Here is a 25,954-nt window from a genome sequence, read left to right on the forward strand (position 1 = left end):
CGATGTGTTAAAGAAAAAAATGGATTAAAATGGAAAATCTGCCAAAAAGTGAAACTTAGAAATTTCATCTCCATTTTCCTTTTAATTCTTCTGCAACACCTTAAGTGTTAACAAAGTTTGTAAAATCAATATTGAGTAGTTTGAGGGGTGTAGCTTCAACAATGGGGTCATTTATGGGGGGTTTTCACTATGTAAGCCCCACAAAGTGACTTCAGACCTGAACTGGTCCTTAAAAAGTGGGTTTTGGAAATGTTCTTAATTTTAAGAATTGCTTCTAAAATTCTAAGCCTTCTAACATCCTAAAAAAAATAAAATGACATTTTAAAAATGATGCCAACATAAAGTAGACATATGGGGAATGTGAAGTAATAAATATTTTATAAGGTATCACTTTCTGTTTTAAAAACAGAGAAATTTAAATTTTGAAAATGTAAAATGTTTAAAAATTTTTTGGTAAGTTTGGGATTTTTTCATTAACAAAGGTGAAATATATTGACTCAAATTCATGACGTACAATGTGTCACGAGAAAACAATATCAGAATGGCTTGGATAAAGAAGTGTTCCAAAGTTTTTACCACATAAAGTGACACATGTCAGATTTGCAAAAAATGGCCTGTGCAGGAATGTAAAAACTGGTCCAGGGTAGAGAGGGTTAAATTGACTAAAATCTTTCACTATCATGAAGTACAATGTTTAACAAGAAAGCAATCTCAGAATGGCTTGGATAATTAAAAGCATTCCGAAGTTATTATCACATAAAGTCAAGTTTCCAAAAAACGGCCTGGTCCTTAAGGGAGTATTCCAATCACATACAATGGGGGCATATCGGTCAGCTGTTTTTGGCAGCCCCATAGAAATGAATGGAGGGCGGATGCGCATGCACAGTGCTCCCTTTGTTCATTTCCCCGCTCCGTTCTCATTGTAGGTGCGTGTCCCAGGGGTGGGACTCGCACTTATCAGACAATGGGGGCACATCCTAGCGATATGCCCCCATTGTCTGAGATGGCAAAAACCCTTTATGGTGAAAAATGGATCTGCTTTATTTTTAATGGAGAAATAAAAGTAATTTTTATAGTAAGTGCCGTATTTTTGGGATCTTTTGTGCTCCTGAAAATGCAACACTGATGTCGGCCGGAAAAAAGTGTCAAGTGAAAATTTTGGAACTTTGATCATTATATGTAAGAGATTCCAGCATTGCCATATTGTAAAATAGGCTTTTTTTTATCTTAATTCCTTTTAGTTTTTGTTTTCCTGGTAGTGTATTTGTAATACTTTATGGATATCAGTGAAAATGCAAATGTAGCAGTGCATGTATGGTATATGATTTGCATCTGTTGTTTGCTTTTGTTTTAGATTTCATAAATTCAGCTTCAAACTTGATAAAACTTCCTACTGACCTACTGATGGAAAGATTATGTTACCGAACTATTACAGCTGGGAAACAAGTATTTAAAAAGCCATGCAAGAAAGCAGAGTGTCAAACAAGAAGGGATTGTCTAGCTAAAACTATCTATGCAAGGTAAGTTACAAATCAATATAATTTCTAGTTTGTCTAACATGTCATTAGAGCAGAGACACCTTTACTTTTTAAAAAGTGTATAATGGTCTTTATTAAAGATGAGCGAATTTCATATTTAGAAATTCGTTCACACTTCGTTTGTTGGTAAAAGGTGAATTGCGTTATGGATTCCGTTACCATGAACCATAACGCAATTCTATGCCGTTATGCATAACGGAATGCCTTTAGAGGTATTCCGTTATTCATTCCGTTATAATAGAAGTCTATGGGCTGCAAATTGGATCCGTCCCGTTTCCGTTATGCAGTGGAAAAGGGCCAATGAGGGCGGTCCAGGGCCGGTGATAGCTCTGATTGGCTAGTCTATACAGTTCGTGACTGTGGGGAGTAGAACCTGGTGAAATGCTTGAATTCCTTGGCAGTCTGCAATGTGTTGCCCACCTCCCCCCTCCCCGTTCAGGATGGCCGGCAGCGCTCCTCCCTTCCCACTCTCCCGCTGCAATCTCTTTCAGGATGGCTGAGCGGTGCAGAGTGTCAGCTGTAACATAGGGACCGCTGTATGGAAGGGATTAAGAGTCGGGGAGCTCCCTCTCTTTGCCATATGGCCGCTGCTCTGCCGTGGCAGCGGCCTGATGCTTGAAGGTTAACGGATAAAGAAGATAAAAGGGAGAGGAGGCAGCGTCACATGGGCGGTGTAATATGTCAAATTAAGGATAGTAAAGGATGAAATGAGCTTACCATAAAGGGTTGTGAGGAATAACAACCACTGTAAAGAGCCTTTGCTGGTAATTAACAGGAACGACCAGTGGGTGGTGTTGACCAGTCTGCAGCCACGGTATCTCTGTGTTGCCTCACGGAGGGGGAATCTTCACAGTAAAGGATATCCAGAAGTAGACAAAAAGTTGAAAACCACTTGATTCGGCGCTCCTCGGTTTGTTAACCAGACAATGTCACCAGTATGGTGGGAGGAAAAGCTTATTTCTGTGTCAACATCATTTCGAGAGTAGGAAACCCCTCTTCTTCAGGGACAGTATTGATACTGTCCTGATGATCGATGAGTTTCCTATTCTCAAAAACGCGTTGGACACAGAACACAAGCTTCTTTCCCACCGTACTGGTGACATTGTCTGGATTACACCAAGCACATTGTCTGGATTCCACAAGCCGAAACAAGCGGTTTTTAAACCTTCAGAAGTAGACAAAAAGGTGAACAGAGGGAGGGAGCTCCCCTCCCCCCATTGGGCCACTGCACTGCTGTGGCAGTGTCCTGATGGTAAAATGGAAAAAGGACACCTTTCAAAAGTCATCAGGCTTTGCCATGGTATATCTCGAGCCTGAGCTAAGTGTAAATTTAAAATACACTGCATTACACTATACAGTGTACTGCAGTGTATTGTAGAGCCATCAGACCCACTGGATGTTTAAAAAGTAAAAAAAAAAAATATATAAATATTCTAAAAAAATAATAATTTCTTCTTATAGCTGCACGTTTATAATTGATTAAAATGTAAAAAAAATAAAATAGCCTACACATTTTTGGTATCGCCATATCCATAACGACCAGAGCTATAAAAAGATCATTACTTTTTACCACATAGTGAACGCCATAATTTTTTTTATAATGATTGAATTGCAATTTGCCCACCTCACTTCCCAGAAAATGGCATAAAAAGTGATTAAAAAAAGTCAAATGTACCCAAATTTAGTACCAATTTAACAGTTACCTCATCCCGCCAAAAATGAGCCCCTATATAAGATTATCGCCCCAAAATAAAAGGCTTTCCGGAAAATGGAGACACAAAAACATGATTCATTTATTTTTTGAAATAATTTTTATTGTGTGAAACCAAAAAACATCCTAATGGACCGTATCTCGGTAAGGGTAAATTCCCAACTTGACCCATATAATTTCTCCCAATAAGACATAATTTTTAATAATCACAATTAAAGTAGCTCAGTGAGCATAAACAAAATGTTAAAAACCGGTGTATCCAGTCCGTATCTTTGGCTACTTTCACACTTGCGTTCGGAGCGGATCCGTCTGGTGTCTGCACAGACGGATCCGCTCCTATAATGCAAACGATGGGATCCGTTCAGAACGGATCCGTCTGCATTATATTTCTGAAAAAATTCTAAGTCTGAAAGTTAGTCAGACGGATCCGTCCAGACTTTACATTGAAAGTCAATGGGGGACGGATCCGTTTGAAATTGCACCATATTGTGTCAACTTCAAACGGATCCGTCCCCATTGACTTACATTGTATGTCTGGACGGATCCGTTTGGCTACGCACGGCCAGGCGGACACCCGAACGCTGCAAGCTGCGTTCGGGTGTCCGCCTGTTGAGCGGAACGGAGGTCAACGGTGCCAAACTGAGGTATTCTGAGCGGATCCTTATCCACTCAGAATGCATTGGGGCTGTACGGATCCGTTCGGGGCCGCTTGTGAGAGCCTTCAAACGGATTTCACAAGCGGAACCCTGAACGCAAGTGTGAAAGTAGCCTTAACCTGTTCCGGACACATGACGTACATTCCCTGCGGTTTGCTGCGTTTACGGGTTATTCGGGTCTCTGGAAGACCGATAACTCGGAATAGGATGGTGACCGGTGGTGTGATAATACACCACCAATTACCATCCTGAGAGGTGATGGTGACATCACCTCTCAGGATCGGCTCTCATTAGTTGGCTGGGGCGGGCGGGGCTATTCAAATTACGTCGATCTCCAGAGCCAGCTGCAGGGATCATCAGCCAGCACCCCTACTCTGTGCCCCAGAACCCCCATCTGTGCCCCAGCACCCCCTTTACCAAGGTATTTAGGAAAAGTTAAGTTAGGCAGGGATATTCAGGGAAAGTTAGTGGAACAAAAAAAATAACAGTTTTTGTTGTATCGCCCTAAATCGGGTGTCTGGGGTCCACTCTTAGCGTCCGGACACTGTTAGCGCATCGCACACCCCATTGCTGATCAACTTCGGAGTATGAATTATATTTTTCTTTGTCTGTTAGGTTTAGGTTAAGTCCGCAAACACCTGTGCCCCCACACACACGCACACCAAATAAAGCCTGCCGGATGTTCTCGGCTGAGGAGGCATACGCCCAGCTTGCCTCCGAGTCCGAGAGCTCCTGTTAGGACAAGGATGACCCCACTTTCCTTTTGTCATCCGCGTCCTCCTAATCATCTAGCGATGATGATGAGTCCACAAGGCGGCGGAGATGTCGCCAGGCGGAGCAAGGGGACCGCCATGCTAGGGACCCTGTGGCCCACACTAGTACAAGCAGCTCTGGGGCTCGTACTAGTTTTCCCGCCCACCAGTTAAGTCCACCAGATTTCCCTGCCGGTGAACTTGTCTAGTGTACCCCAGAGCAGTTTGAGCCCGCGATTCCTGATTTTGTAGGCCAACCAGGAATCCAGATTTCCACAGTGGGCTTCACTTCACGACTATTTTAGTCTTTTTTTCAGTGACCACTTTGTAAATCTGGTGGTGGAGCAAACGAACCCTGTAAGCCCAACAGTTCATTGCTCAACACCCGGGCTCCTTTTTGGTTAGGGCCGGTGGCTGGACTTATACTAGTATCCCCTTGTTCCAGTCCTTCGCCGCCAGATCCACGTCCGCTTGTGGGAACATGTGGAAAAATCAACGCGGCTTCCCTACCCACCCCCTCCAGGTACCTATCCCCAGGGGTGAGACCCGTGCCCTTACCAGTGGAAACCTGTTGCTGGTCAGATATAAGGACAAGAAGGATTTCCTTGTACTGTCCACAATTCACGGTAACTGCATCACCCCTGTCCCCTGTGTGAGGTACCGCAGCAACGGTCCTCAAGCCCGATTGTATCGTCGACTACCATCGGCATATGGGAGAAGTTGATCTCTCTGATCAAGTCCTCAAGCCATTTAATGCCATGCGCAAAACCCCGGGCATGGTACAAAAAAGTTGCGGTCTACTTGGTACAGCTTGCCTTGTACAACTCTTTTGTGCTGTCCCGGAGCGCTGGCAACACAGGGACATTCCTTCAGTTCTATGAGGCAGTTCTCAAGGACCTGATCTTTTCTGACCGGGGAAGAGCAGGCCGGAGTTCCTCGGGAACTGGAGGCGCCCAGATCGTCCCTGGCCAACATTTTCCAGTGGTCCCCCAAACTGGAAAGAAGGGACGGACCCAAAAAAGGTGCAGAGTGTGTCACAGGAGGGGGATATGGAATGACACCACTACTCAGTGTGACACGTGCCCCGATCATCCGGGCCTCTGCATTATTGGTTGTTTCAGGGAGTATCACACTTCCATGGAGTACTAAATTTCTATTCCCCTTCCCCAATTTTGCAACTGACAATCAGATAAAAAAACTATGGTTCTCAGATCCCTTGACCTCTGTAGAGGCAGGAACACAGAGAGTTTAAAAGGCCAACACCCACTTTCACCCTCAGTGTTTCCTGTCCCTACTGGGGGCACCTCACAGAGAGACCTCCTGTTGGAGTGAGAAGACTACAGCGTTTGTTATTTTTTAGTACCTTTGGGATCGCTTATCCCTTTCCTCTGCCCTCGGTGGCTTGGTCCTAAGCTGGGCATAGGAGGATTATGGAGTGGATCTCGTTCCTGCTCTTGCGGGAGCCTGAATCCCTCCCCAAAGCGCAGGGTTTCCCTTCCCTTTTGAAGGAAACTGACCGCGCACCGTCAAACGTGCTGCTCGCGGACCCATTGTGTGAAGCCGTAGCATCGTTCCTTGTTCCGGCCGGCAGGTGGTTGATGGGGCGGAGCTATGAGCCGAGACGCGCGCGCACAAAGATGACGTTGGACGCCGCATCCATTGCTGCAAGGTGGGAGATTTGAAAGGACTAGCGTCCCAGTAAAGGCTCCTGCTCCAGATGTCAGATACCCCCTCGGCTGCTCAGATCGTGAGTTCCCCTGTGGAGAAAAAAAAAATGTATCATGTTATGTACCTCTTGAAATAGCTTACTGATACTGGGTTGCTCCTCTTTTAGGGAATTAAATAGCCCAGAACTTAGGCCAAAATCTCTAGATGTGCTACTTGTGGCAAAAGATTGCCGGAAAATCATAAAAGAAGCTCTGCCAAGTCTGCATTAATGAGCTTGTTAAAGAGGAACAACCATCCATACTTATGGAGGTCAAATCAATGATTCAGAGCGAGATAAAATCCTCGCTAGCGTCTCTCAGATCTGCCCTTCCGACTCGGCCTGCGAAAAAAACGTGAGTGTCCGTTCCATCCTCCTCTGAATCAGAGGACATGGACGACGACGCTTCCACCTCTAGACAGAACGTAGACGCACTGTCAGAGGGAGAGATAGTGAAGGACAGGAAAAAGTTTTTATTTTCTTCTGAAAAGATGGAGGAATTATTGGGCGCCGTAAGGGCAACCATGGGCATAGAGGAGGTACAAAAACCTAGATCGGTCCAAGGACAAATTGTTTGTGGGGCTCAGAGCCAAGAAATCTAAAGTATTTCCAGTAAACTAAAATATAAAGCATATGATCATGGATGAGTGGACAGCCCTGAGAAGAGACTAGGAGTCCCCAGAGAATTCAAAAATAGATTACTCTTTGACCAAGCCGACATAAAAATATTTAACGAAATTCTGAAAATCGACGTCCAGGTGGCAAAGGTGGTCAAGAAGACCTCCTTCCCTTTGATGACTCCTCCCAATTACAGGATCCGATGGAGAGAAAGGCTGATTCTCTCCTGAATAGTCTTGGGAAGCATCCATGTTCGGTATGAGCTGAGCGCTGCGATTGGCTAGCGCCACAGCATAGGAGAAAGAGACGCCGGCAGGTTCCCCTGGGTGGAGCCTAACTATGACTATACCGGAGGCTATAACCGGAGAACGGCGCGGCGCCCGGGGATAAGAGTAAGTTCAGGGGGATCCCTGGGCGCCGCTTTACATGTCTGTATAGTCAGTTTACATACTTTATTCTGGTGAAAGGTCTTCTTTAATCCCCAAACAAACAGCCTGACAAGCAATGATGCCAGAGTGGGAGGAAGGTTGAGGAGATTTCTACCCTTTTGGGAAACCATGACCCAGAACCCCTGGGCCTTGGATATTTTAAAAAACGGTTATCGGATAGAATTTTCCTCAACCCCTCAAAAAAAAGTTTCGGATAACCTCTCACAGCTCAAAAGTTCTGGAAAGGATTTAGCAGGGCGTTTTGCAGTTGATAGAGTCAGGCGTGGTAGTAAAAGTCCCTTATTCAGAAGAAATAACCTTCAAAAACCTTTTCTAAGGTTATTTCTTCATCTGTCACCTGCCTTGAGCACACGTAGAGGACAGCGGCCGAAGCCCAAAACAACCGCACGCTGGTCGGGACACCAAATAACCAGCAAAGCAATCTACAGTTGTTGTGACTCTTCACAACAACATCTGGTAAGCAGACACGTAAGCTTTTTAACACAATAAGGAAGTGTTTAATGCACATGTGGCGCTCTACTCTCCCAATTTTATCTCTACTTATTCAGAAGAAGGAAGGGCTATTATTCCACCTGTTTTTGGTACAGAAGCCAGACGGCTCCTTTTATACCATCATAAACCTGAAGGAGTTAAATACGTCATTGTTTACAGGAGGTTCAAAATGGAATCTATAACGTCCATCACTCCTCTAATTCAAGCAGGAGATTACATGACGTCCATAGATTTAAAGGACGCTTACTATCACGTCCCCATACATGAAAACTCGCAAAAATATCTCAGGTTTGCCGTGTTAGACGGCACCGGAGGGGTAAACCACTTCAGTTCACGGCTCTACCCTTCAGAATTTCCTCAGCCCGAGAGTTTTCACAAAGCTAGTAGTGGAAATGATCTCTCCTCTCAGATCAGAGGGAATAAAAATCTTCCCATATCTACAGTAAACGATTTCCTCATTCTGGGAAAATCAAAGTCTGAGGCGTCCAGTCTCACCTACTACCTAATTCATCGGTTTTCAGAGTTGGGCTGGATAATAAATCAGAAAAAATCTTGCCTGGTCCCATCAACCAAGATGAAATTCCTAGGAGTACTTTTAGATTCAAGAGCTCAGATGACATCTCTTCCTCAGGAAAAAATGATATCCTTCATAGGAAAAACCAAAAAATTTGAGGGCCAGACCAAGTGCTCCATACGCAATGCCATGAGTCTATTGGAAACAATGACCTCCTGCATCACATCGATATTGTGGTCCTAGGCTCAAACCAGGATAATCCAGTCCTGGATCCTGAAGAATTGGGACAAGAAACAGTCCTCCTTAGAGAAAAAGATATCCATCCCCATTCACATAAGATCTGATTTGAATTGGTGGATAGAAATGACAAACCTGTCAAAAGGTGTAAGTTGGATAAAAGATCCAGAGATTTAGGTGTTCACGGACGCAAGCGGCACTGGATGGGGGGTAGGTTCCTCAAACTACCAGGGCAGATGGGCAGAAGACACAAAAGCAAGATCTTCAAACTACCGAGAACTAAGGGCAATCTGGGAGACGCTAAGGTCATCCCAAAAGATAGTACTCGGAAAGCACCTGAAGATTCTCTCCGACAATGTGACGGCAGTAGCATACTTAAAACACCAGGGAGGCACAAGATCTCCAAGTCTAGAAGAACTGGTGAGGAGAATATTCTTTTGGGCGGAAAAAAAATGTATCCTCCATCACTGCTATTCACCTAAAAGGTACGGAAAATATACAAGCAGACTTCCTCAGCAAAAGGACCATAGATCCTGGGGAATGGTCCCTAAATCCAGAAGTGTTCAGACAGATCTCCAAAAGGTGGGGAACCCCTCAGATAGATCTATTTGCAGCAAAAGAAAATGCGAAGGTCGGGCACTTTTGCTCCCTAAACCCCAGGGAAAACCTTTGGGCGGTGGACAAATTCTCGATCAGATGGACCTGGGATTCCGCCTATGCCTTCCCTCCGTGGGCATTAATCCCCAGAGTACTACAAAAGATAATGTCCGACCCGGTAACAGTGATCCTAGTGGTCCCATACTTGACAAAGAGAAACTGGTTCCCGATATTAAAGGAATTAGCACTGGAGGAACCATGGAGAATTCCCCTCCGAGAGGACATTTTATCGCAGGGTCCGATCCTCCATCAGAATCCAGAACTATTCAAATTGTCAGCATGGATCCTGAGCGCGAGGTATTAAAAAGTAGGGGTATTTCCGAAAAAGTCATCAGCAGGAAAAAAGTCACCTCCGCGATATATCTTAAGATCTGGAGGAAATACTGCAACTGGCTGGGTCAGAACACTCCGGTAAATTCTCCCCCAAACCTCATAAATATTCTTGATTTTCTCCAAAGGGGACTGGATTTGGGCTTGAGACCTAGTACACTTAAAGTACAGATCTCGGCCTAAGGCCTCTTTCACACTACCGTTTATTTTTTTCGTTTTGCAGGCCGTTGTATACGGTCCGTTTACGGAACCATTCATTTCAATGGTTCTGCAAAAAAAAAACGTAATGTACTCCGTATGCTTTCAGTTTCCGTTTTTCCGTTCCGTTGAAAGATAAAACATGTCCTATTATTGTCCGCAAATCACTTTCCGTGGCTCCATTCAAGTCAATGGGTCCGCAAAAAAAAGGAACACATACGGAAATGCATCCGTATGTCTAACGTATCCGTTCCGTTTTTGCGGAACCATCTATTGAAAATGTTATGCCCAGCCTAGAATTTTTTCTATGTAATTACTGTATACTGTATATGCCATATGGAAAAACGGAACGGAAACATAACGGAAACAAAAGAAATGGAACAACGGATCCGTGTAAAACGGACCGCAAAACACTGAAATAGCCATACGATAGTGTGAAAGAGGCCTTAGGAGCATGCTATGACACAGACCTGGCCAGCCATAGATGTTTGAGAAGATTCGTAAGGGTTGTCTCGAGATTAAGACCATCCATAACACCTAGGGCCCCTCAGTGGGACTTAGACTGGGTCCTGAATGGACTAATGAAACACCATTTACCCCCAGTACAGGACATTTCTGTAAAACATCTGACGCTCAAGGCTGCCTTCTTAATAGCCATAACGTCAGCTAGACGTTTAAGAGAGATCCAGGCACTCTGACTTTGACTTCAGCTGACTTGACCTTCGGTCAGAAGGTCTTGCAGGCAGTTACCCACGCTAATAAATAATCTGGTAGTTCTCCAGGTCAAGCCGACATGGTGGACAAAATGGAAAGACCCTAATTAGACTTACGGTAATTCTGTTTCCTTGAGTCCACCATGATGGTGATATATTCCCCCCTTGAAGATTTAAAGAGGGGTTCGAGTATGAATTAATACAAAAAAAATTGAAAATAATACTAATAAAAAATAAAAAAAAATAAAAAAGTAAATAATAATAATATGTATATAAAGTTAAGGCTGCAACCCACTTGGTAATTTGTAAAACCCTGAGGGTGAGAGTGGGTGGTGGCCTTTTAACCACTTCAGCTCCCCTAGCTTAAACCACCTTAATGACCAGACCACTTTTTACAATTCTGCACTACACTACTTTCACGGTTTATTGCTCGGTCATACAACTTACCCACCCAAATGAATTTTACTCCTTTTCTTCTCACTAATATAGCTTTCATCTTCGGTGGTATTTCATTGTGACATTTTTACTTTTTTTTATATTAATCAAATTGACGAAATTTTTGCAAAAAAAATGAAATTTTTAAAATAAAACTACATTTCTATATAAATTTTTCTCTAAATTTATTGTTTTACATGTCTTTGATAAAAAATGCAATAAGTGTATATTTATTGGTTTGCGCAAAAGTTATAGCGTTTACAAACTATGGTACAAAAATGTGAATTTCCGCATTTTGAAGCAGCTCTGACTTTCTGAGCACCTGTCATGTTTCCTGAGGTTCTACAATTCCCAGACAGTAGAAACACCCCACAAATGACCCCATTTCGGAAAGTAGACCCCCTAAGGTATTCAGTATTTTTGTCACAAGTTAGCGGAAAATGATGATTTTTTTTTTTTCTTACAAAGTCTCATATTCCACTAACTTGTGACAAAAAATAAAAACTTCCATGAACTCACTATGCCTATCACGAAATACCTTGGAGTGTCTTCTTTCCAAAATAGGGTCACTTGTGGGGTATTTATACTGCCCTGACATTTTAGGGGACCTGAAGTGTGAGAAGAAGTCTGGAATGCAAATGCCTAAAAAATGCCCTGTGAAATCTTAAAGGTGCTCTTTAGAATTTGGGCACCTAGGCTGCAAAAAAGTGTCACACATGTGGTATCGCCGTACTCAGAAGAAGTAGGGCAATGTGTTTTGGGGTGTATTTTTACATATACCCATGCTGGGTGAGAGAAATATCTCTCTAAAAGTCAACTTTTCCCATTTTTTTTATACAAAGTTGTCATTTTAGAGATATTTATCTCACACAGCAGGGGTATATGTAAAAAGACACTCTAAAACACATTGCCCAACTTCTCCTGAGTCTGGCGATACCACATGTGTGACACTTTTTTAAAGCCTAGGTACGCAAAGGGGCCCAAATTCTAAAGAGCACCTTTAGGATTTCACAGGGCATTTTTTATACATTTAGATTCCAAATTACTTCTCACGCTTTAGGTCCCCTAAAATGCCAGGGCAGTATAAATACCCCACAAGTGACCCCATTTTGGAAAGAAGACACCCCAAGGTATTCCGTGAGGGGCATGGCGAGTTCCTAGAATTAATTTTTTTTGGCACAAGTTTTAGGAAAATGATTTTATTTTTTATTTTTTTTCTTACAAAGTCTCATATTCCACTAACTTGTGACAAAAAAATAAAATTTTACATGAACTCACCATGCCCCTCACAAAATACCTTGGGGTGTCTTCTTTCCAAAAAGTGCATTTCTTTCCAAAATCCAAAGTGCATTTGGATTCCAGACTTCTTCTCACGCTTTAGGGCTCCTAAAATGCCAGGGCAGTATAAATACCCCACAAGTGACCCCATTTTGGAAAGAAGACACCCCAAGGTATTCCGTGAGGGGCATGGCGAGTTCATAGAATATATTTTTTTTTGGCACAAGTTAGCGGAAATTGATTTTTTTTTTTCTCACAGTCTCCCTTTCCGCTAACTTGTGACAAAAAGTTAAATCTTTCATGGACTCAATATGCCCCTCAACGAATACCTTGGGGTATCTACTTTCCGAAATGGAGTCATTTGTGGGGTGTGTTTACTGTTCTGGCATTTTGGGCGGGGCTAAATTGTGAGCAACCCTGTAAAGCCTAAAGGTACTCGTTGAACTTTCAACCCCTTTACGCACCTAGGCTGCAAAAAAGTGTCACACATGTGGTATCGCCGTACTCAGGAGAAGTAGGGCAATGTGTTTTGGGGTGTCTTTTTTATATATACCGATGCTGGGTGAGAGAAATATCTCTGTAAATTGACAACTTTGTATAAAAATATTTTTTAAAGTTGTCATTTACAGAAATATTTCTCACACTCAGTATGGGTATATGTAAAAATACACCCCAAAACACATTGCCCTACTTCTCCTGAGTACGGCAATACCACATGTGTGACACTTTTTTGCAGCCTAGGTGCGCAAAGGGGCCCAAATTCCAATGAGAATCTTTACGATTTCACAGGGCATTTTCTACGCATTTGGATTCCAAACTACTTCTCACGCTTTAGGTCCCCTAAAATGCCAGGGCAGTATAAATACCCCACAAATAACCCCATTTTGGAAAGAAGACACACCAAGGTATTCCGTGAGGGGCATGGCGAGTTCCTAGAATTTTATTTTTTTGGCACAAGTTAGCGGAAAATGCTTTTTTTTTTCTTATACAAAGTCTCATATCTCACTAACTTGTGACAAAATAAAATTTTACATGAACTCGCCAATGCCCCTCACGAAATACCTTGGGTGTGTCTTCTATCCAAAATAGGGTTACATGTGGGGTATTTATACTGCCCTGGCATTTAGGGGACCTAAAGTGTGAGAAGAGTCTGGAATATAAATGTCTAAAAAATTTTACGCATTTGGATTCGTGAGGGGTATGGTGAGTTCATGTGAGATTTTATTTTTTGGCACAAGTTAGCGGAATATGAGACCTTTGTAAGAAAAAAATAAAACAATTTCCTAACTTGTGCCAAAAAAAAAAACTTCTATGCACTCGCCATGCCCCTCAAAAGTGATCTTTTCTATAGCGCCGCAGCGATTTTACGGGTGTTTTTGCAGTGATTAGAAAAAAAAAAATTCTGTCACTGCGGTGGGGCGGACTGAACGCAACGTGTAGCGCACAAGATAAGGCTGATCGGGCGAACACTGCGTTTTTTGTAGAGCCTATAGAACATGTCCTATTCTGTATAGTTCTGGCAATGTGCGGATCCGCAAAATGCGGAAAGCACATTGCCGGTGTCCGTGTTTTGCGGATCCGCTATGTCCGTGTTTTGCGGATCCGCAAAACACATACGGACGTCTGAATGGAGCCTTACAGGGGGGTGATCAATGACAGGGGGGTGATCAGGGAGTCTATATGGGGTGATCACCCCCTGTCATTGATCACCCCCCTGTAAGGCTCCATTCAGACGTCCGTATTTGTTTTGCGTATCCGTGGAACCGCAAAACACATCGGACGTCTGAATGGAGCCCTTACAGGGGGGTGATCAATGACAGGGGGGTGATCAGGGAGTATATATGGGTTGATCACCCCCTGTCATTGATCACCCCCCTGTAAGGCTCCATTCAGACGTCCGTATTTGTTTTGCAGATCCCGTGGATCCGCAAAACACCTCCGGAAGTTTGAATGGAGCCTTACAGGGGGGTGATCAGGGAGTCTATATGGGCTGATCACCCCCCTGTAAGGCTCCATTCAGACGTCCGTATTTGTTTTGCGGATCCGTGGATCCGCGGAACCGCAAAACACATACGGACGTCTGAATGGAGCCTTACAGGGGGGTGAACAATTACAGGGGGGTGATCAGCGAGTCTAATATGGGGTGATAATGGGTTAATAAGTGACAGGGGGGGGGGTGTAGTGGTGTTTGGTGCTACTTACAGAGCTGCCTTTGTCCTCTGGTGGTCGATCCAAGCAAAAGGGACCACCAGAGGACCAGGTAGCAGGTATATTAGACGCTGTTAACAAAACAGCGTCTAATATACCTTTCTGATGATCGCCGACTGGCAGGCTGTAGATGTACTCGTTTACCTCCCGATCCTGTGAACGCGCGCGTCCCGCGAGAGGACGCATCGGTGCGTCCAGGAGGAATAACAGGGCCGTCGCCAAGACGCAATCCTGCATTCGGCGGTCCTGAGGTGGTTAAACTCTCTCTGTTCCTGCCCCTACAGAGGTCAAGGGGTCAATCTCCAGGTTAAGCCGTCATGGTAGACTCAAGGAAACAGAATTACCGGTAAGTCTAATTACGGTCTTTTTTTTCAAAAATATTATTTAGGCCTCTTTCACACTTGCGTTGTCCAATTCCGGCGTGTACTCCACTTGCCGGAATTACACGCCGGATCCGGAAAAACGCAAGTGTACTGAAAGCATTTGAAGACAGAGCCGTCTTCAAATGCTTTCAGTGTTACTATGGCTGCCAGGACGCTATTAAAGTCCTGGTTGCCATAGTAGGATCGGGGGGAGCGGTATGCTTACAGTCAGTGCGGCTCCCGGGGCGCTCCAGAATGATGTCAGAGCGCCTCATGCGCATGATGACGTGCCATGCGATCACGTGATCATGCGCTTGGGGCGCCCTGACGTCACTCTGGAGCGCCCCGGGGAGCCGCACGGACGGTAATGTATGCCGCTCCCCGCTACACTTTACCATGGCTGCCAGGACTTTAGCGTCCCGGCAGCCATGGTAACCATTCAGAAAAAGCTAAACGTCGGGTCCGGCAATGCGCCAAAACGACGTTTAGCTTAAGGCCGGATCCGGATCAATGCCTTTCAATGGGCATTAATTCCGGATCCGGCCTTGCGGCAAGTCTTCTGGATTTTTGGCCGGAGCAAAAAGCGCAGCATGCTGCGGTATTTTCTCCGGCCAAAAAACGTTCCGTTCCGGAACTGAAGACATCCTGATGCATCCTGAACGGATTTCACTCCATTCAGAAGGCATTAGGATAAAACTGATCAGGATTCTTCCGGCATAGAGCCCCGACGACGGAACTCTATGCCGGAACAAAAGAACGCAAGTGTGAAAGAGCCCTTAGTAAAACTAAAATAAAAATAAAAAAGTAGACATATTAGGTATCTCCACGTCCGTAAGAATCTGCTCTATAAAAATACCCCATGACCTAACCCTCAGATGAACACGGTCAAAAAAATAAAATAAAGACGTTGCAAAAAAAAGTGACTCAGGCTATGGAGATACTAAAATGTTTTTTTTTTTGTTTATAAAAAGATAATATAGTGTAAAACAGCAATTTTTTGTCAAATTTTGCATTTTAATCCGTTTTTTTCCAGTAACAAAGCAAGCGTTAACTGCCAAACAAAATGCTATATTTATTGCTCCGATTCTGTAGTTTGAAGAAACACCCCATATGCGGCCATAAACTACTGTACGGGCACACAGTAGAGCGTAGAGGGAAAGGTGCGATATGGTTTTTGGAAGGCAGATTTTGCTGGACTGGTTTATTTACACCATGTCCCATTTGAAGCCCCCCTGATGCATCCCTAGAGTAGAAACTCCATAAAAGTGACCCGATTTTTAAACTACGGGATAAGGTGGCAGTTTTGTTGGGACTACTTTTAGGGTACATATGATTTTTGGTTTATCTATATTACATTTTTGTGAGGCAAGGTTACCAGAAATAGAAATTCTGAAATTTCATCTCCATTTGCCAATAACTCTTGTGGAACACCTAAAGGGTTAACAACTTTGGAAAATCAGTTTTGAATACCTTGAGGGGTGTAGTTTCTTAGATGGCGTCGCTTTTATGGAGTTTTTGATCTAGGGTTGCATCAAGGACGCTTCAAATGGGACATGGTGCCAAAAAAAAAGGCCATCAAAATCTGCCTTCCAGAAACCATACGGCGTTTCTTTCCTTCTGCGCCCTGTCGTTTGGTTATACAGCAGTTTACGACCACATATGGGGTGTTTTTGTAAACTGCAGTATTAGGGTAATAAATATAAAGTTTTGTTTGGCTGTTAACCCTTGCTTTGTTAATGGAATAAAACGTTATTAAAATTGAAAATTTGCCCAAAATTGCTTTTTTGGCACTTTTTATTTAATTTTTTACTGTGTTCATCTGAGGGGGTGGGGGGGTATTTCTATAGAGCAGATTCTTACGGACGCGGCGATATCTGTCTACTTTTTTGTTATTTATTTATGTTTTACACTATATTATCTTTTTATAAACAAAAAAAAAATATTTTTGTATCTCCATAGTCTGAGTCATTTATTTTATTTATTTTTTTAGCCGATTATCTTATGTAGGGGCTAGTTTTTTGTGGAATGAGAGGACGGTTTTATTGGCACTATTTTGTGGGGCATATGACTTTTTGATCGCTTGCTATTACAATTTTTGTGATGTAAGGTGACAAAAAAATACCTTTTTTCTTTGCACCATTTTTATTTTATTTTTTTGACCGTGTTCATCTGAGGGGTTAGGGGGGGTATTTTTATAGAGCAGATTCTTACGGATTCGGCGATACCTAATATGTCTACTTTTTTTTATTTTTTTTATGTTTTACACTATATTATCTTTTTATAAACCAAAAAAAAAAAAAACACATTTTAATATCTCCATAGTCTGAGTCATTTTTTTTTGGTTTTTAGCCGATTATCTTAGGTAAGGGCTTATTTTTTTGCGGGATGAGAGGACGGTTTTATTGCCACTATTTTGGGGGGCATATGACTTTTTGATCGCTTGCTATTACAATTTTTGTGATGATACGGTGACAAAAAAAATACCTTTTTTTTTGCACCATTTTTATTTTATTTTTTTGACTGTGTTAATCTGAGGGGTTGGGGGGGTATTTTTATAGAGCAGATCTTACGGACGCGGCGATACCTAATATGTCTAACTTCTTTTAATTTTTTTTAGTTTTACAAAATAATATTTTGAAAAAAAAAAATTTAGTTTAGTGTCTCAAGTCTGAGAACCAGTTTTTTATCCCATTGTCAGTGGCTAAATTGGGATATAAATTTAGTACTCCGTGGAAGTGTGGTACTTCTCCTGAAGCAAACCAATAATGATAGGCCCGGATGATCGGGGGCACGTGTCACACTGAGTAGTGGTATCCTTCCGTATCCCCCTCCTGTGACACTCTCTGCACCTTTTTTGGGTCCGTCCCTTCTTTCCAGTATGGGGACCACACCTGGAAAGTGTTAGCCAGGGACGATCCGGGCGCCTCCAGTTCCCGAGGTACTCCAGCCTGCTCTTTCCCGGTCAGAAAAGATCAGGTCCTTGAGGACTGCCTCATAGAACTGAAGGAATGTCCCTGTGTTGCCAGCGCTCCGGGACAGCACAAAAGAGTTGTACAAGGAAACCTGTACCAAGTAGACCGCAACTTTTTTGTACCATGCCTGGGTTTTGCGCATGGCATTAAATGGCTTGAGGACTTGATCAGAGAGATCAACTTCTCCCATATACCGATTGCAGTCGACGATACAATCGGGCTTAAGGACCGTTGCCGCGGTACCTCGCACAGGGACAGGGGTGATGCCTTTACCATGAATTTTGGACAGTACAAGGACATCCCTCTTGTCCTTATATCTGACCAGCAACAGGTTTCCAGTGGTAAAGGCACGGGTCTCACCCCTGGGTATAGGTACCTGGAGGGGTTGGGCAGGGAGGCCAGCAGTGATTTTTCCGCCACGGTCCCACAAGCGGACAAGGATCTGACGGCGAGGGACTGGAACAAGGGATACTAGTAAAAAAAGTTATCCACCTTATCTAGCAGTGGGTGCATAAGGTCCCACACAAGTTTTGCCGCTAACACCCAGAGTTGGGAGGACATTCTGGGGGTTGAATACGGGAATCTCGCCCCTCGTACACACAAAACTTTCTAAGTGTACTCTGAGGTACTCTGACAAGTTTGTACAGCTTCACGCCATACCTCGCCCGCTTGAAGGGAACATACTGGCGGAAAATGAGTCTCCCCTTAAACACAATGAGAGACTTATCAACCGCGACCCCGGGGAGGGGGGGGGGGGGGGGGACCGACACGCTGCATTATCTGAATAATGCAGGCATTTCCGGATGGCCTCAAACCGGGAGCGTGTCATGGCCGTACTGGAAAGTGGGGTCTGGTAGAGGACGTCCTCACTCCAGTAATTCCTGACACTAGGTTTCTTGACTACGCCCATGTGCAGCACAAGGCCCCAAAACGTCCTCATCTCGGCTGCACTGACCGGGGTCCAGCCACCGGGCCTAGCAAAAAGGAGCCCGGGTGTTGAGCAACGAACTGTTGGGCGTAAAGGTTCGTCTGCTCCACCATCAGATTTACAAAGTGGTCACTGAAAAAAAAAGACTATAATAGTCATATTCAGTGAAGCCCACTGTGGAAATCTGGATTCCTGGTTGGCCTACAAAATCAGGAACCACTGGCTCAAATCGCTCTGGGGTATACCAGACAAGTTCACCGGCAGGGGGTTCCAGTAGATTTAACTGGTGGGCCGGAAAACTAGTACGAGCCCCAGAGCTGCTCGTACTAGAGTGGGCCACAGGGTCCCTAGCATGGCGGTCCCCTTGATCCGCCTGGCGGCGACTCCGCCGCCTTTGGGCCACATCATCATCACTAGATGAAGAGGAGGACGCGGATGGCAACAGGAGATTGAGGTCATCCTCGTCCTCATTGGGACTCTCGGACTCGGAGGCAAGCTGGGCGTATGCCATAGGGGAGTGTGTGTCTGCGTGTGTGTGTGTGTGTGCGGTGCGTGTAAGGCCTCATGCACACGACGTCTGTGTGCATCCGCTGGCCGTTGTTGCCGTTTTCCGTTTTTTTTCGCGGCACCCATTGACTTTCAATGGGTCCCGTGGAAAAATCGGAAAATGCACACGTTTTGCAGCCGCATCCGTGAGTCGTGTTTCCTGTCCATCAAAAAATATGACCTGTCCTATTTTTTTGACGGACAACTGTCACGGACCCATTCCAAGTCAATGGGTCTGTGAAAGAACACGAATGAACACAAGATTGGCACCTCGGTCCGTGATCGTGGCCGTAGGTTACTTTCATACAGACGGATCCGAAGATCCGTCTGCATAAAAGCTTTTTCAGAGATGAGTTTTCACTTTGTGAAAACTCATATCCGACCGTATATTCTAACACAGAGGCGTTCCATAGTGATGGGGACGCTTCTAGTTAGAATATACTACGAACTGTGTACATGACTGCCCCCTGCTGCCTGGCAGCACCTGATCTCTTACAGGGGGCTGTGATCCGCACAATTAACCCCTCAGATGCTGCACCTGAGGGGTTAATTGTGCATATAATAGCCCCCTATAAGAGATCAGGGGCTGCCAGGCAGGAGGGGGCAGACCCCCCTCCCTCCCCAGTTTGAATATCATTGGTGGCCAGTGTGCGTCCCCCCCCCCTCCCTCTATTGTAATATCATTGGTGGCCAGTGTGCGGCCTCCCCCGGCCCCCCCTCCCTCCCTCTATTGTAATATCATTGGTGGACAGTGTGCGGCCTCCGTCGCCCCCCCCTTCCTCCCTTTATTGTAATATCATTGGTGGCCAGTGTGCGGCCCCCCCTCTATTGTATTAATATCATTGGTGGCCAGTGTGCTGATCACAGCCCCCTGTAAAAGATCAGTTGCTGCCAGGCAGCAGGGGGCAGTCATGTACACAGTTCGTAGTATATTCTAACTAGAAGCGTCCCCATCACTATGGGAACGCCTCTGTGTTAGAATATACTGTCGGATCTGAGTTTCACGATGTAACTCAAATCCGATGGTATATTCTAACATAGAGGCGTTTCCATGGTGATGGGGACGCTTCAGGTTAAAATATACCATCGGATTGGAGAAAACTCCAATCCTATAGTATATTAACTCCTGACTTTACATTGAAAGTCAATGGGGGACGGATCAGTTTGAAATTGCACCATATTGTGTCAACGTCAAACGGATCCGTCCTCATTGACTTGCATTGTAATTCAGGACGGATCCGTTTGGCTCCGCACGGCCAGGCGGACACCAAAACGACTTTTTTTTCATGTCCGTGGATCCTCCAAAAATCAAGACCCACGGACGAAAAAACGGTCACGGATAACGGACCAACGGAACCCCGTTTTGCGAACCGCGAAAAAATACGGTCGTGTGCATGAGGCCTAAATCTTTATTCAGTGTGCGTGTGTTTGGGGGCACGGGTTTTCGCAAACTCACCCTAAACCTAACAGACAAAAAAAAAAAGACTAACTAAAAAATGGGAAAAAAATTGGAAAAATAAAAATTAAAAGTCTGAAGTTGATCAGCGGTTGGGTGTGCGATGCGCTAAGAGTGCCGGCCACAGTCAGCGTACGTGCAAAAAAAAATGCTTGTGCCCCAAAAGTTGAGGGGGGGGGCAAGCTGCAGCACCCCTGGGGGGTCTAGGGTCACACAGCTGTGCTGTGGACCCCAGACACCCGATTTAGGGTGATGCAACAAAAATTTGTTAGTTTTTTTTTCTCACTAACTTTCCCTGAATATCCCTGTCTAACCCAACCTTTCCCTAACCTTTCCCTAAATACCTGGGGGGTGCTGGGGCACAGATGGGGGGGCTGGGGGGCTGGCTGGAGATCGGTGCCGTTCTGGATCCACGTGCAGCGCTCCTCTCTCCTCGGCTCCCGGACACAAAAGGAGGAGGAGAGGAGCGCTGCGATAATTTGAATGAACCGCCCGCCCAGCCGACCAATGAGAGCGATTCTGAGAGGTGATGTCACAATCACCTCTCAGGATCGCAGGATGGTGATTGGTGGTGTATTATCACTCCACTATTTACAATCCTGTTCCGGGTCTGAATTGACCTGCGGTTTGCTGCGATCGTCGACATGGGGGGGTCACAGGACCCCCCGGCGCATTTAGCCAAGGTGCCTTCTCAATGATTTGAGCAGGCACCGGGTTCCGATCACCGTACCGGTACGTCATGTGTCCTTAAGTCCTTAACATTAGTAAAAGTGGCTTGTATTAACTTCCTCTACATAAAAAATGCTGAAGAGAGACAACCCCTTTAACCATTGGTGCCTTACAGGAAAAAATGGTTTAAAATGCAAGAAGATAAAAATTGTATTGCTTCCATTTTACTTTAAATCTTGTGAAGCATGTAAAGGGTTAACAAACTTTTTAAAATCAGTTTAGAATAACTTGAGGGGGTAAATACCATCACTAGCTGGGACTAGCAAATTATACCACACGGTAAACAACCGTAAGCTCCTATACAAAGCAAAACAAACCCGCGGATAGTTACTCCATCAATCTTTATTGAGCAAATGTAATGACATACATGATCAAAACAGGAAGTGCAGATTGTGGATAAAAGCCTGCAGGACCAAGAATAATGCAGTAATGACATTGCAAACAATCACTGTTGTATGTGTGATACACCAGAAAGGAGGATATGCTGAGTGTGGCGCTACATTTCAAAGGGCCGTTCCTCCAGCCAGGTTTGGTATTTTTCATATGCTTATGCGTGTCACTGTTGTCTGTGTTTTTACCAGTATTACAGTGGTCACCCACTTGCACGCTGGTTGTCCCTACTTTTCATTTCATGTTTAATCTTGCATATGCCATCTTATTGGCGCAATTATATATTTGTATGTAGGGCCACACTCAGCATATCTTCCTTTCTGGTGTATCACACATACAACAGTGATTGTTTGCACTGTCATTACTGCATTATTCTTGGTCCTGGAGGCTTTTATCCAAATAACTTGAGGGGTGTTTCTAAAATGGGGTCATGTATGGGTGGATTCTACTACGTGAGCCCCACAAAGTGACTTCAAAATTGGTCCTTAAAAAAGTGGATTTTAGAAACTTTATAAAAAATTGCTTCTAAAATTCTAAGCTTTCTAACGTCCTAAACAAAATAACATTTACACAATGATGCAAACATAAAGTAGACTCATGGTGAATGTTAATAAGTATTTTATGAGGTACTGTAACACTATCTGACTTAAAAGCAGAGAAATTCAAATTTAGAAAATAGTAAAAAAAATTATATTTTCCTTATGTTTTGGACTATTTTATAAATAAAGGTAAAACATATCAACTAAAATTTACCTTTACCATAAAGTACATTGTATCACGAAAAAACTATCTCAGAATTGCTTGGACAAATAAAGGGTTCCAAAGGTACTACCACAAAAAGTGACATGTTAGATTTGCAAAAATAGGCTTGGACAAATAAAGGGTTCCAAAGGTACTATCACAAAAAGTGACATGTTAGATTTACAAAAATAGGCTCTGTCAGGAAGGAGAAAAATGTCCTTAAGGGGTTAAGAATGTGTGGTGTTGTGTGAATGTAATTTAATGTAAACTTAAATTGCCAATTTAATATTAACAAAATCAACACAAGTCAGCAGCCCCCAATGCAATTTAAAACTGTCCCAATTTGCTGTTTGCAAAATTTTGATAGTTGCTGTTCTTATAAATGTACAAAGAATTCTTAAAATTATGAAATAATTAATAAAATTTAGTTTATGAGTTTTCAAAATGAACTGTTATTAAAAGCAGATATTGATATTTATTTATTTTTGTCTAGATTGTTTGACTGGCTGGTCATGTCGATAAATGAAAGCATATGCTGTGAATCTGGAGAATGGAGCAATTTTATTGGCAAGTATTTTCTTTTAGGGTGCCTATATACAATGTGGCCACAGGATAATAGTGTGCTGCATGCTGTACACAGTTTAACCATGACTTACATTTGTGATTTTTGGCCCATACAACCTGTAGAGGTATTAATTTCCCTGCACTTTTTCCACATTTTCTCCATTTAGTTACAGCCTTTTCCTAAAAGATATATTATTCGTTTATTTCTCTCATCTGTCTATAAACAATGACCAAATTAAATTATGGTTTGTTGAAATGCATTAGGCTACTTTCACACCTGCGTTTAGGTGCGGATCCGTCTGGTATCTGCACAGACGGATCCGCACCTATATGCAAACGCTTAAATCCGTTCAGAACGGATCCGTTTGCATTACCATGAACAAAAAAAAATATATATTTTTATTTTTTTATTTTTTTTGTTCATGATAATGCAAACGGATCAGTTTTGACTTTACATTGAAAGTCAATGGGGGACGGATCCATTTAAAAATTGAGCCATATTGTGTCAACTTCAAACGGATCTGTCCCCATTGACTTACATTGTAAGTCTGGACGGATCCGTTTGCCTCCGCACAGCCAGGCGGACACCCGAACGCTGCAAGCTGCGTTCAGGTGTCCGCCTGCTGAGCGGAGCAGAGGACAAACGGTGCCAGACTGATGCATTCTGAGCGGATCCGCATCCACTCAGAATGCATTAGGGCTGGACGGGGCCGCTTGTGAGAGCCTTCAAACGGAACTCACAAGTGGAGCCCCGAACGCTAGTGTGAACGTAGCCTTAACTATAATAAAACTAAAATATCACATTTAGATATCTATTGAGGTCCTCTCCTATGATATGCAAAGTACATGTACATCCTGGTTCCATGGATGATCCATAGAATATTCTGTAGCCTGATGATAACATGATGGAACTATTTGGCCTGACTGCTCAGGACCACCAGTGAGCTGTTTTCATCATGTGCTTGAATGAAAGCACTGGACGTAGCCATGAGCAGAATGCTCTGTCAGTGGCTATGCTGGTATACTGCAGCTCAGCTCCCATTCACTTGAACCCCCATCAATATGATATTGATGACTTATCTTTAGGAAAGATCATATATATCTTAAGAGTGGAAGAGACTCCTTTAATTCTGGCTTGAGCTGGCCATACATTTTCGATAGATGCCAGCCAGAAGACACCGCTATCCACCATACATATACCAACTTCCACCATACACATTCTTTCTTGGCTCAGCCAAGCATGCATGTGTTCTGAATGGGTAGATGGTAGAAAGCTACTGCCAATTATCTTTTCAGTGCTAGGGAGTGCTGTTTAACAACTCAGCAGATCTTCAAGGGATATTCTGGTTATATTAAGTTATCCCCTGTCTACAGGATATGGAATACATATCAGGTCAGTGGGGTTCCTACCTCCGGGAACCCCACCAGTCACAACAACATGGGCCCATTATCCTGTGGAGCCCCCCAAAATGAACAGAGCAGCCGGTTGATCATGTGTTCAGCTGCTCCATTTATTTCCATGGGAGTTCCCAAGATAGCCAGTCCAGCATTCTGTTTTTTTTGAGGGGCTCCACAGGTTATGGGGCCCCTGTTCTTGTGATTGCTGGGGAACCCAGCTGTAAGTGCCCACTGACATAAAAATTATCCCCTATCTGTGCATAAGATTCCTCTGTACCGTTGAATAGGGCTGCAGCGATCACTGCTCCTGCCTGTGCTCCCTGATCATGGCTAAATTCTGTCACATCACTTAAAGAGGACCTTTCACCGATTCTTACCCTATGAACTAACTATACAGACATGTGGAGCGGCACCTGGGGATCTCACTGCACTTACTATTATCCCCGGGCGCCGCTCCGTTCTCCTGCTATGCCCTCCGGTATCTCCGCTCACTAAGTTATAGTAGGCGGAGATACCAGTCCCTAAGTTATGGTAGGCGGAGTCTGCCCTAGCGCTGGCAAATCGCAGCGCAGAGCTCACAGCCTGGGAGGTTATTTTCTCCCAGGCTGTGAGCTCTGCAATGCGATTGGCCAGCGCTAGGGCAGACTCCGCCTACCATAACTTAGGGAACGGAGATACCGGAGGGCATAGCAGGAGAACGGAGCGGCGCCCAGGGATAATAGTAAGTGCAGTGAGATCCCCGGGCGCCGCTCCACATGTCTGTATACTTAGTTCATAGGGTAAGAATCGGTGAAAGGTCCTCTTTAAAGATGCACAATGCCAGGATTTACCTGAGGCTGATTTCTGATCCTGTATCACTTAATTGATACCTCTGAATAGCAACACATTATTACAGGAGATCTTTCAGCTGAGTGAAGCTGGAGCCCTTAATCCTCAGCTGAGCTATTGACATAACCACATCAGTCTCCACGATTTACATTAAAATATACTAGTATTACTGCCCCGTGTCTTGTAATTTGTCTATAAAATCGCTTTTATTAATATACTAATTACCTCAATAAGGAGCCCAAGGGGCTGTCCCTCCGGCCATTGGAGCCCAGCCGCGCCTTTTATCTTGGAGCCCAGCACCGCCCCACTGCTAATTTATTCACTGCTCATCGCTGCCATAATGTGTTTGTTGCGCCCAAAATCTTGCACATTTCCGTGTCGAGCGAAACTGGCTCATGCGCACTTCGTTCTGTGAGGCCGATGCTAGGACACCACGTGGGCGCTGACATAAGTATTCACAGCGCATGCACGCAAGATTTCAGGCGCAACAAACACATTATGTCCGCGATGAGAAGTGAATAAATTAGCAGTGGGGCGGTGCTGGACTCC

The 25,954-nt window shown here is 44.1% G+C and overlaps 1 protein-coding gene across 4 annotated transcripts in view; it reads left to right on the top strand.

Annotated features, from left to right (window-relative positions):
* Positions 1-25,954, top strand: part of MYO19 (myosin XIX) — a 1,002,409-nt gene that overhangs the window by 539,959 nt on the left and 436,496 nt on the right. For all 4 annotated transcript variants that reach the window (XR_005777529.1, XR_005777530.1, XM_040424125.1 and 1 more), the window contains exons 11-12: positions 1,355-1,520; positions 23,109-23,182. Coding sequence is in view for 2 of the 4 variants with exons in the window: in XM_040424125.1 (XP_040280059.1) it covers positions 1,355-1,520; positions 23,109-23,182 (240 nt within the window). In the remaining 2 variants the exon portion in view is untranslated. The remainder of the gene's footprint in view (positions 1-1,354; positions 1,521-23,108; positions 23,183-25,954) is intronic.

The sequence above is a fragment of the Bufo bufo genome, chromosome 3 (assembly GCF_905171765.1).
Source record: "Bufo bufo chromosome 3, aBufBuf1.1, whole genome shotgun sequence".
Taxonomy (NCBI): Eukaryota; Metazoa; Chordata; class Amphibia; order Anura; family Bufonidae; genus Bufo; species Bufo bufo.